General features: G+C 45.3%; 1 protein-coding gene across 1 annotated transcript in view; it reads left to right on the forward strand.

The window, feature by feature from the left end:
• The window catches only part of ccdc33 (coiled-coil domain containing 33), a gene marked incomplete at both ends in the record, with an annotated part of 95,061 nt that overhangs the window by 39,998 nt on the left and 42,577 nt on the right, over nucleotides 1-12,486 (forward strand). Inside the window, 8 exon segments of the mRNA XM_080736875.1 lie at nucleotides 3,597-3,698; nucleotides 4,330-4,421; nucleotides 5,777-5,897; nucleotides 9,712-9,788; nucleotides 9,892-10,030; nucleotides 10,173-10,302; nucleotides 10,477-10,610; nucleotides 12,145-12,216. Coding sequence (XP_080593001.1) covers nucleotides 3,597-3,698; nucleotides 4,330-4,421; nucleotides 5,777-5,897; nucleotides 9,712-9,788; nucleotides 9,892-10,030; nucleotides 10,173-10,302; nucleotides 10,477-10,610; nucleotides 12,145-12,216 — 867 coding nt within the window.

Below are 12,486 nucleotides of genomic sequence, written 5' to 3' on the forward strand. Positions count from 1 at the left end.
GCTGATTGGAGTGACAGATTCCCATCGCTCCAGCTGTGCCACAGGAGCCAAAATAGCACGCTCTTTACATCCCTCAGTCAGACTAAATAAAAATGAGCTCAGACGAATGCTATCAGCGATGGGCGCACACCTTCCTCGTCTAGCCTCTCTAGTCTGCTACCCTCTCCTTGATACCCGGTTTAAATTTAGTTTCAGTTCAGACCACCAGGGGCGTCACAAGGGGGGGAAAAGTGGGACTGAGTTACTAGGTCCCAAGGTGGACAGGTCTTAGTTATTTTATACTTTAGCTATTGAAAGATAGCAGATATATACAAGCTCACAGCGCGGCTGCAAGCTTGTAGATCACTTGTAGATCTTTTAAGTGAACATTATTTTGTAACTCAAATTTTGCTTCTGGGGTGTCCCTGGAACTAAATATTTTGAGATGGGGGTCCGTGGCCAAATACATATCATTTTGGGGGTCCTTCACATGAAAATGTTAGCACCACTGACATAGAAACATAGGTTTTTCAAAAAACCTTAGAAGGATTTGAAATATTCAAAGACTTGCTCGCATTTTCTACAAGCTGTGAGCTTGTATATCTGCTATTTTTCAATAGTTAAAAGCACAAAATAATGCGTAATAATGCGTTCCCAGTCTAAATGGGTTAAATCCCCTCCCCCTATGAAGAACATTCATGGGGGGGCCACACAGTGAATCCTTGTACCCAGGGCCCAGAATTTGGTGCGACACCCCTGCAGACCACACACACATCATTATGTCTGGTCGTAGAGAGACGAGGAGAGAGAGCCGCCGGCCGTGTCTGTGATTCCGGGAGAGCTCGTCATCGGGGGCTGAGTGGGAGCAGCGTGAGGCAGCGTTGCATGATGGGACTGTTGGTATTGAGCAGCGAGGATGGCCGCGGGCACAATCCATCAAAAGAGAGGACTGTTTGCACTGTGGGAATAGACATGAATAATCCATGCTCTCTTTACCAGCAATCCCTGATGCCTTCCGTGAAGAAATCCATCTCCTGTGTTTGTATTTATCAGGATTTATTTTTTTATTAGCAATGTTTGCCTGAAGTCTAGACTGTATTTGCTCATTTATATCGGGAGGATGCTTTGCACCGTAAACGTACAGTATTGGTGCTTCACCTTGGAAGAATGTACGATGCGTACTGTACTGTGCATTGTCTCCATGTACAACAACTTTTTGTATGGCCCGAGTCATATCTATACCAATCTGGGAACCCATTTGCTAAAAATGGATATATGTTTTTTTCCCCACTCTTTGTTTTCATCTCCGGGGGCACACCTCCTTTTTTGTGTTGAAACAAGCCCCCAGAACCACGGTAGAGCATTGAAGCAGCCTTAGCCTGGTGGTCAGTTAAACGCTACTGCGCGTGCGTATGCTAATGCTACTGCGTACCCTAGTGCACCTGCTTAGTGGGCCACAGTGGGCCACAAAATTGGCCTATATTTATAGGCCAATTCAGCTACTTATGGCAGTCTTCCGGGTGCTTCAAACGCCACTGAGCAACATTGATTGAAATTAATAGCTGGAGGTGGGGCAGTCAGCTCTTTATTATTACCTCTATGGTTGAAACAGGAACTTGTGTGGCTCCCCCCTTTCTTAGTCCACCTCCTCCTGGGTGCTTCTGTGTTTATTCCTTCTTTTTTTTCTTCTATAATTTTTATCCCACAATTTTGTAACCAATTATTTCACCCAGTGCCAATCCTGGGCTCTGCTCTCCCTCTGCCGTGCCTGGGGAGACAACGGACTGACCTCATGCTTCCTTCTATGCATGAGGAGTCCAAGTTGCTTCTTTTCACCTGACAGTGGAGATTTCCCGTTTGGAAGTAGCGCGTGGAAGGAACACATTATTCCAACCAGTTCCTTTCCCCTCCATCAGGTGCCCCGGCTGGCCAGGGGGAGGCATTATAGAGACCAGGATTACGTGCATGTTTTTGTGGGGGTATCAACCCTAGGAGACATGGGGAGAACATGCAATTCCTTGTGTTTATTCCTTCTAACAACAACATTATGCTGTTAGCAGAATCTGTCTTGAGAGATTATACAAAACACTGTATACGTTAACCTACTGTTTCAAACTAAGAAGAAATTGCCTTTAGCACTTATGCCCTGTTTTATACTTGATCATACGATGGTGGCACACACACGAAAATAGCTGATATACAAGCTCACTGTGTTGCAGCGAGTTTCTGAGCTAAATGGACGAGCAGCAAGTACAGCATCCCGTTGCACATGCCAAGGGCCTTCTCGGGAAGAACAATTAGCTCTGTCTCTTCCTGTAGAGGGCCTCAGCGTTATCGGTCCCGTTCAACTTGTTGAAATATAATCAAATCCACCACTATAGCTCCCTTAATTAGGCTTATATGGCATCTTTGCACTTTGGGTCAACTGCCATTGCTTTTAAATCTGATATATAAAATAAGATGACTTTACTTTACTGATCCTTGGTCATTCTGTATGCTGACTCTTCGCATGGATTTTATTTATATAAGAAAAAGTGGAGGACTGCTATTAGGCTAAATCCGCTAAACCAGCTTCATGTTTCACTGCGTGATGCTGTGTAAAGAGCGGATTTTATGGGTGAGTCATGGGCATTGAGGCCTCCCTAGTTTGCAGATTTTATTCTATTTTTATGGTGGCCATAAACATTGATTTGGGCAGTGTTGTTTTAATGGAGGACCCTCTGGAGACCCCTGAGCCATAATAACTGCTGGTGAAGTCCTGTGGTTCTTGTCTTTAACTCCTCAAAGAATTATGTTAGCCTTACCAGCTAACAACCCTATTTCTGCCTGATGAATTATGCAGTAGCTGTTTGTATTCATTGTATTCAACACTTTTTCTTACGTGAGATCACATACTATAGTGTGGGGGGAAATACGAAATACTGTCTTGGTGTCGTTTCACACCATTGCAGATGCTATGCGTCATGGGCATGTACTTACAAAGTGTATGGCAAATATAGGACATTTTCTTCCAACACTATCTCCTCACACAGAACAAGAATCCAAAAACAGTGGAAATACTTGATGAGTTGAGAAACATGTGGGTCCAAGTTAAGAACAGCAAAACTACATTGTATTAAAAATCTGTTCATAAACTCCAACACCACTCTCTCACAGTTAATCCAAGTGCCCTGTGTCCAGCCCTCTTCTCGGTACTTGCAAAACACTGCATTTTCGCTCAAACTTTATCATAATAATTCACTTCGAGGTTAAATGCCCAAATCAGCAGTGTTGGACCCCACACATACTGATGGTACGACTGGATACAGGACACAGGATTGTACTGCGATGGTTGTGTTCGAAGTTTATGTCTTGTTTTTCGGTTGTTACACTTTGAATCCTACTTTCATCAAAGTGCTTCCTTTGTTTTTGGAATGTGCATTCACCATGAAGGAATAAGACACAAACAAGAATTCTCCATGGATTTAAGGCTTCACTGTGTGAGTAAGACATAGAATAAAAGTCATTTTGGGGTGAAGTATTCCTTTAACAAACAGCTGCAGCACAGTGGCAGTGATATTGGGTGCTATACTGTTGTGCCTGTGACCCACATTAGTGTTAGCCCCTCTGTTTTACAGTCTCACCACTCTGTTCCATCTGGGGTGCGTCTCTATGTTACTGTGGTCCGGAAGGTCAGCATCCTTCCCAGACAGCCTCACTTCTCCTTCACTGGGTTCGAGGTAAGAGCATTCTGTCCAGTCCACTATGACTCAAATAAATGACATGTTAAAAACATTATGCTATTGCAACATTGAATATGCAATATCATTGCAATATCGGATCATACAGTAGCAGAGTTTAATAAATGCATTATGCCACTTAGAAGTGCGACGAGGAGAATTTACTTTAGATTAATTAGATCTCAGTGTATTAGACGAGACATCCAATCTCTATTTTCCTACATGAAAAAGATGCTAACTTAATTAAGCAGAGTGTGAATTTGCTATCAAATGAATCTTCCCATTGATCTCCTGTAGACCAGGAGATATTGAATAGCGCAGGAGTTCAAATGCCCCCTGCTCTGTGCGTGGTGCTGCATTACTTATACTGACTGCTAGAGCTGTGCTATGTTTACAGAGTGGACAATGGAAGATTTCTCTGTGTGTGTCTCTCTCCCTTTCTCCCTCCTTCCCTCCGTCTGTCCCTCCCTCCCTACCCCCTCTTTCCTTCTTTCTTTGTTTACTCCTTTTCTCTCACTCCCTGTGAATCCTTTTATTTTTCCTCTATTTCCACCTCTCTATCTGTCTCTCCCCAACCTCCCTCTGTCTCCCCTAATGTTGCTTCAAATGTCCTTCTTATTGTTTCTTCTAGGTGCTTCTGAAGGCTATGGAAAAGCCCCTAAAGGACCCAGTTGGTTCCCTGCTCACTGTGGCCCGTATTGTGCCAAACTACCACTCATACAGGTCAGTGAGAAGTATACTGCCTCACTCTTCTGACCGTATGAACGATAACAAGACCGGTCAGAATGGCGGTTTGATTCCATATATGGGCATAGTGGTCGGTTCTGGACAACCGCCTATCCGACGGTCGGACGGTTCTCGAGGTACATGAACTACAGACAGACAGACGGACACATGTCATGAACAGAAATTTCATGCCATAGCAGGATAAGATAAAACAAAATTATACAGTATATTTTTATCTGTAAACAAAGATGTGTGGGATTCAACATTATCCTATTGACAGGTTGCTCAAGACATGTTGCTCTGAACGGTCCAGCGGTTGGCACAATTAACTCCAGATACACGGACCGTTAAAATCACTCGGCAGGCGCTGCGTGGGTTGTGCAGCTGGTGGGGCGAGGCCCGGACACTCCTCACACACAGAGGGGGCAAACCGCACACCGGCATGGGCACTTAATCTCTCACACTAATGCACCTCGGGGCCTTGACATCAATTAAGAGGCACAACGGACAACTGCCCTGTGTGCATCATGCGCTAAAATTAGAGTGCTGAAGTCTTAAATATGTGAAGCGAATGCCATGTGCGAGGCCTGATTGTGCAGTGAGACGTGCTGCAATTACTGATGAGACCCCTCAAAGACCCCCAGAATAAAGTGCTGTGCATTGGGTGACATTGTGTCACCAAGAGCTACACTTAAGCGAGTTGGGAAGTTACATCATTTCCATAATGTCCTTTCACTGTCAGCAGCTTCTGTTTGTGTAATTAGTTGGAGTTATTTGTCCAACGTTCATCCTAACAAATAAGTCATTAACATATGGGGGGGGGCCTGTCCGGACACAGGTGGACATCATGCCTGACTCAGTCCATGTCCACAGAATGCTGTGCCTTTCTGGCACTTTACCACGCTTCTAATAATAGTGAAGCTGTTGCCAGGGCACAATTTTGGAAGCACCGTTTAATGTTTTATTTATTTTTTGTCCTTTCGCTCAAATGGATTTCATGGCCCTGCGCGCGGGAACCATAATCTCCCTGCGAGACGAGGTGGTCGACACCCACCTCATGTTTTCATTCATGCCTTTTGTTGAGCAGGAATAACCATTACAAATTCTCATTACTCTGGAAATCGGCTGAGCAAATCTATTTCCCGGGTAGTTATGTCTCCATCAATCAACCTAGAGATAAATAGCACATTTGGAAGAGTGAAAACTAGGCATTTTGCCTGAATGCTAATTTGTTCTGTACATCATTTTGTATCCCTCTAATTCCTCACATTGGAAAAACAGATAAAACCCATTTTCATTGTTTTAATCCTCTGTATTGTCTATTATTGCTTGGTAATGATTGTGTTTTACAGGGATGCCACGCTACTCTGCAGCCCTTCCACAGCAGGGATCACCATGACCCCCGTATTCTTTCCAAACCCTCCTGAGTCTGCCTTCCACCCTCCACACCTCAGTGCACAGGGACGTACGCAGGTACGCCTGCCACTCACCCAGGGGTGTCACAAGGGGGGGGGGGAGTGGGACTGAGTTACTAGGGCCCAATGTGGAGGGACCTTAATTATTTTATACTTTAGCTATTGAAAAATAGCAGATATACAAGCTCACAGTGCGGCACCGAGTGCCGCACTGTGAGCTTGTAGATCTGCTATTTTTGAAAAGTCGTGAAAATGTGTGCAAATCTTTGAATACAGGTATGTGTATTTTTTAAGCAAACATTTGTTACTCAAATGTTGCTTCTGCGGGGTCCCTGGAACTAAATATTTTGGGGGTCCTTCACATGAACCGTTTGAGCACCACTGACATAGAAACATAGGTTTTTCAAAAAACCTTAGAAGGATTTGAAATATTCAAAGACTTCCACAAATGTTCAAGAATTTTCAAAAATAGCAGATCCACAAGCTCGCAACCTCACACAACCTCACACAACCTCACAGCGCGGCACCGAGTGCCGCGCTGTGAGCTTGTATATCTGCTATTTTTCAATAGTTAAAGTACCCAGGGCCCAGAATTTGGTGCGACACCCCTGCACTCATCCCCCCGCAAACTCCCGAAATACTTCCAGGGAAGAACACTAAGTGACGGATCCAAAACTATCAGAGAGCATGTTCCCGTGCTCCAGATCTAACTGCAAAGCCCTATGGCAGTGCTAATGGCTGCAGTCAGTGTGTGACAGAGCTGGGATGGGGCAGGGCATGGCTTCGTTCCCGGGGCGATGGCAGGGTAGCGGGAGTCTGGCGAAGCGGCATGTCTTCCTCTCTCTCTTCTCTCTGAGAGGGAGAGAGCTGTCGCTCCCTATCACCGTCTGTCACACCACGGCGCGCCGGGAACATGCGCTCTCTCTTTCTCCTCTCTTGCATCTCTCCACCGTGGCCACAATGGCACGCGGCTCCAGGGACGTGCTGGGCCCCTGATTCAGCCCGGGAAAAAGAGTTGTAGAGGCCCTCATTGCACGCTTTAGATAGAGATCTCTCTATAGCGCTGCTGCTACTCAAAGATTAGCCATTCCAGATCATGACAAGTGACAAGCCAGTGGGCCAATTATTGTACATGAGTTATATTTTGTCGTTGTTGGGTGGAAACCTTGTATGTCCAAAACCGTTTGTTTTGTATTTATCTTTTAAAAAATGATTTAAACTAGTGAAAACAGCCGATCTACAAGCACACGTGTGCTTGTAGATCTGCTGTTTTCACTACTTTTGTGCAACGGCCTTGTATGATGAAGCAGGGCTTTGCTTTGCGAAAAAAAATATAAATTTGAAACTTGGAGATACAAGGTTTCTGCCCGACAGTGACAATTTACTTTGTTGGCCGCCCAGCCCTCAAAATGGAACGAAGGCCGACATTTAATTTTTAATTTTTTCCTAATGGCCGGCCTGGACCGGCGTGGAATGAACCGGCCGTTCGGGAGTTGTCCCGCTTTTCCCAATGGCCAGCACGTCCCTGCTTGCATCTCTCCACCGTGGCCACGATGACACACAGCTCCTTTCCCAGACACAGTACCTCTCTGAGGGGGAAACGTGTCATCATCCCCCCCTCTCCTCCTCACCCCGGTGCTAAAAAGGCCCCATCTCCCGAGGGACCTGTGCTCTGGCTCCGATCGATCCGCTGAACCCCCTCGCCTTCATTCATCTACCTATCCATCTGTCTTCCTGTCTTTATACGCCTCCATTTATCTCCCATGTCTCCTGTCCATTTGTATGTCCATTGCTCCCTGTGCAGATCCCGATATCCTTTGATGCTAATTGCCGTTTTGTGTGCCTTCCCTGCTCGGAATATTAATAATGAATATTCAAAGTAATAATATGGATCCAAATCGCTGGACATCCTGTGCCCAGCGTGCACTCATTGCATGCACTGAGCGTGAAACCTCTCCTGCTGATGTAAATCTCACATGATTCGTACTGTAACGTGCTCTGTCTGTTTTGAATTCTGCTTGCCACTGCAGTTCTCTCGCCCTCCCAACAATCCCTTAGATTGTGTTTTCCCTCCGCATTCAACCCCCACACGAGGTGTATTGATCGTCCCCGTGCACTAATTATCCTGCTTGGTCTCACATGCCTCAATGAGCCCCAATCAAGCCTTTTATCATCATGTCCCCAGGTCCTGTGTTACCGTTCGAAAAGGAGATCCCTTGTTTTGATTACAGATTGAAAAGTAACACAAGGCCATATAACAGGTATGATGACGCAGTGTAATATGAGCAGGCTTTCCACTCTAGGTGTGAAAAACAAGCGTCCCCCTCCCTTGTCCACCTGGTCCAAATAATATGCTCCCATCCTGGGTGTTCTGACCCTACAGTATGTGTAGGTGCTCATGCACGTGTGAAGAATTTCTACGCGCGCAAGTGTGTGCGTGTGTGTGTGTGCGTGCGTGCGTGCGTGTGTGTTTGGACAAAACTGCAGCTCTGTACATCCTGCTCTCCCACCATCTGTGCCCAGGCAGGCAACAGGCCACACCACTCTCACTCCCCATCCATACAGTCATTAACATGCAGCTCACATAGAGCCCATATTTTATGTGGATGGACAGACAGTGGGCAGTTGGCCTTCTTTGGAAGTGGAAACATTTCCAATAATAAATGGCATTCGTTTATTAAAAAGGCAGCGACTATGATAGATGTATCAGTAATATACTGCATAAATTATGTATCCACTACCCGAAAACACAATATGGCATGCCTTACCTTTGTTCATGAATAGAGACATAAAATCGTAATAATAATTTGAAGTTGTGTGAATTACTTGAACAACAAATATGACGATTGTTGGAACATTGGAACAGCTGGGATGCTGCCGAAGTCTTAATGTTGACTCACAGAGGAATCACTGACATTAGATCAAAGTGGGTGCATTGGCACTAGTTAACAATTCAAAATAAATCCTTAGAATCGGAATGAACAGCCATGATTAGCATGTCATTTAGGTGTGTAATTGCCAGGCATTATGGCACCGGATTGGGAATCAATAAGGATCTCTGGAGCCGGTGTCGCCACTGACCTTTGTGTGGGCTCAGAGACGCCCCAGCCAATGACATTTCAGGCCTAGAGGTCCCCACGGACAACCACTCATCTGGGGGCAGTGTAAATGACATCGCTGACAGTCTGGGCTCCTCCCTAAACAATGCTCTGCTTGGTGGAACCATCATATAGTTCCATACAGTATAGTGCAGGGGTCTTCAACGTTTTCAGGGCAAGGACCCCTTAGTTGAGAGAGAGATGAAGCAGGGACCCCCACAACCTTTTCATAGATTCCATTTCCATATAGTTTCATCGTTTTGACAGCACAATCATCAGTGTATTTTGGATTAATGTCAATTTGTGTTTTCAGATATTTAACCACTTGAACCGTCAACACTTGCTCTTGACCTTTCACTCTGTACTTGGTCTGCTCTTTTCCCCCTCTACACCAAACCTCTTTGCCGAAAATAGCCGATCTACAAGCCCACAACGCCTCACGCTGCGAGGCGTTGTGAGCTTGTAGATCTGCAATTTTTGGCTAAAGTCCTCAGGATGCTAGGGTTCAAGTGGTTAATATAACAACGATGAAGTAACTAACCCTAGGGGTCCCAGACCCCCTGTTGAAGACCCCTGATATAGTTCCATACAGTATAGTGGAACCATGATGCTGAATGCAAGTTAGAGCCAGGTCACAAGAAGACGCAGACATGGCAGACATTAATAATTCAGTTGCATCTTTCGTCATGCAGACCAGCTCTGTAAACTCTTAATGAGCTGAAACATCTGTGTGCCTGGGGCACATCGTGACCCCTCACACCCCTCCCGGTCCAGTCAGATTATGAGCTGGAGCTGGAGCTCCCCTCCCTCCCTCCCCAGCGTTTCCTGGCACTGCCTCGTCTCACCTACGGGTGTCCTCCCTCTTTGCCTCAGAACTGCCTGCCAGGAAGAGAAGGGCTTTAGTTGTCCTCTGTATACGAGAACGCACACCCAAGCGTCAATACCATCTGCCAGCTCCCCACAGGACGTCAGCCAGGTGCTGGGCATGCTCTCACTCCAGCTATGCCACAACAGCACTGCCTGCTGGGAGCAGCCTCCACTGAGCCAACTGTTGATCGCCATGTCTTCTCACTCCCACCCCGAGATTTCTTGCGTCAATCTGGGCACAGGCGGCGCTTAATAATACTGATGCACTCGGTGTCGTCTTCTTCTGAGAATGTTTCCATTAATCCGTTTTTTATGAGGCTAAAATGAGTCTTTGTTGTGTGTTGTTAAATCCCCCTCCCAAACCACAGGTTTCGAAGGTTGGCTCCCCGGAGGACCAGCCCGTGTGGAACCACTGCTTTCTGTTTTTGGAACGCGACTGTGCCACCATGTTTAGCGGCACTGCAGCCTTGGTGCTGGAGTACTACCCCTCATCCACGGGTAACAAGAAAAACAAAGTCAAGCATGTTTTGAGCGATTGGAGAAACCATCATGCTTAATTTACTGGTGTCATGCTCCAGAAATAACAGATCTACAAGCTAAATCAGGCTTCAGAAAACAAAAGATTGGTGTACTAGTGTTGGTGGTGCTGTTTTGTCTGTGTTGTTGTTGTAGATATGGATTCGGCTGGCTGGCACATCCGCAGTTCCCTGGGCTTCTCCGCTTTGCCTCTGAACCAGGATCTCTACAGGATGTTGATGTCTGAGAGGGGGCGGAGCGGGGTGAAGGTGGAGAAGCTCCCCCTAAGGGTGAGTGGGGAGAAAGAGCTGATATTTACACTTTTTACATCCCTGTTTTTTACTCTCTCTGTTGTGGTAGTAGCAATCTGTTTTATTTTTATTACCATTATCCTTTACTGCAAAACGACAGACACACACATAGACATCAAAGGGGGCTTGAGCCCCTGCCCTCTTACCCGTCTGCAAAAAGTGCCCTCTCCAGACCATGAATGCAGTTTTCACTATGGTGAAAGAAATGCAAATGCCCCTTTTCCAATGCCATACCTGAAGGCGGCATTCAAGAGAATTGCCTTGTCCAAACTCTCCTGAACTTGAATGCAGCATCTTATGTTGAAAGAATTTCCCTTTCTGTGTAGAAATTATGCCTATAATTATGCTTATAGTGTGGTATAACGCAGCGATCCCTCCCTTGGCGGTCGCCGGCTATCGGTATTGCACCAAACGCCCTTTTAGAAATTTCAGCCCCTGCCTCGCTAACATTCTCTGCACGTCCCTGAGATGGGCTACCCGGAAAAAAAAATGTTACTGAATATCAGTAACGACCATGTTGTGCAAAAAAAAAGATAAACGTTTTAACATGTTAATATAACTCTGAGGAGGTATAAGCAGGGACATGCTGGGCCCCTGATTCAGCCCGGGAAAAAGAGTTGAAGAGGCCCTCATTGCGTGCTATAGAGAGAGATCTCTCTCTATAGTGCTGCTGCTACTCAAGCCAGTGGGCCAATTACATGATATTATATTTCGTCGTTGTCAGGTGGAAACCTTATGTCCAAAACCGTTTGTTTTGTATTTATCATTTTAACACATATGGTGCCAACCCCGAGTTTCCCGAGTTTGTATTGGTACTAGTGCTGTGCCAACCCCGAGTTTCCCGAGTTTGGGCCGTTTTTGAAAAAAAAAAAAAAAAAAAAATCAAATTTTTTTTTTTCAAATTTTTTTTTTGGACCTCCAGAAATGTATTAGGCATGATCGCGATCGCGAAATTGCATGTTTAACCCCCATACCAACCCATTCTTTCAAACATGGCAGCCATGTTTGTTTACATCTGAAGAAAACATAATGGCTGATAAATCATGAATGCCTGAACGGATTTCCAAGCGGATTTTTTTGTTTGAAAGCTGTGAACAGCATCTACACACGTGGTGCATCATCTAGGCATGGGCGTGCACTTTTTACACACTTGCACAATTACATGGAAGTCTATGGTAACCATGGAAACGCGAGACATTGAAGAGAAACAATCATTGCAACATAAGTGTTAAAAATGATTTAAACTTAAATTTTTACTTTTGTGCAAACAGTTTAATTTTTACTTTTGTGCAAACAGTTTAATTTTTGCTTTTGTGCAAACAGTTTAATTCTTTCCTAATGGCCGGCCTGGACCGGCTGGGAATGAACCGGCCGTTCGGGAGTTGTCCCGCTTTTCCCAATGGCCAGCACGTCCCTGGGTATAAGGCCCTTTTTGACACTCTCTGGGTTGTTTTAACACTGATGATTTTCCTGTGCATATAATATGTTTTGATGCCTGCCCTCTGAATTACAGGGCTCCTCCCTCCAGACAACCTCCGACACAAATCCAGCTGTCAGTGTAGCTCTGCGGCTCATTTGTTCAGAGGTGAGAGGTCAAATACTGCCATTGCCTATCAAAACTGGCATATTGTGTACTTATGGTCTGTCACACCACAGCCATATGGATGATGTGATCAAGTCTATGGAGTGAAGTCAGTAGCAATGTCAAACATTTCTCTGCTATTTACGTTTTACTATAATTACTACAGTAAGTTACAGTATATAATATCTATTAAAGGGACTACACCATGAATTTCACAATTTTCGGTACTCTACAGTACTCTTTTGAAATCTGCCCTCAGTCTTGGTCACCTTT

Source organism: Nannobrachium achirus (genome assembly GCF_963921795.1).
Source record: "Nannobrachium achirus genome assembly, chromosome: 11".
Taxonomy (NCBI): Eukaryota; Metazoa; Chordata; class Actinopteri; order Myctophiformes; family Myctophidae; genus Nannobrachium; species Nannobrachium achirus.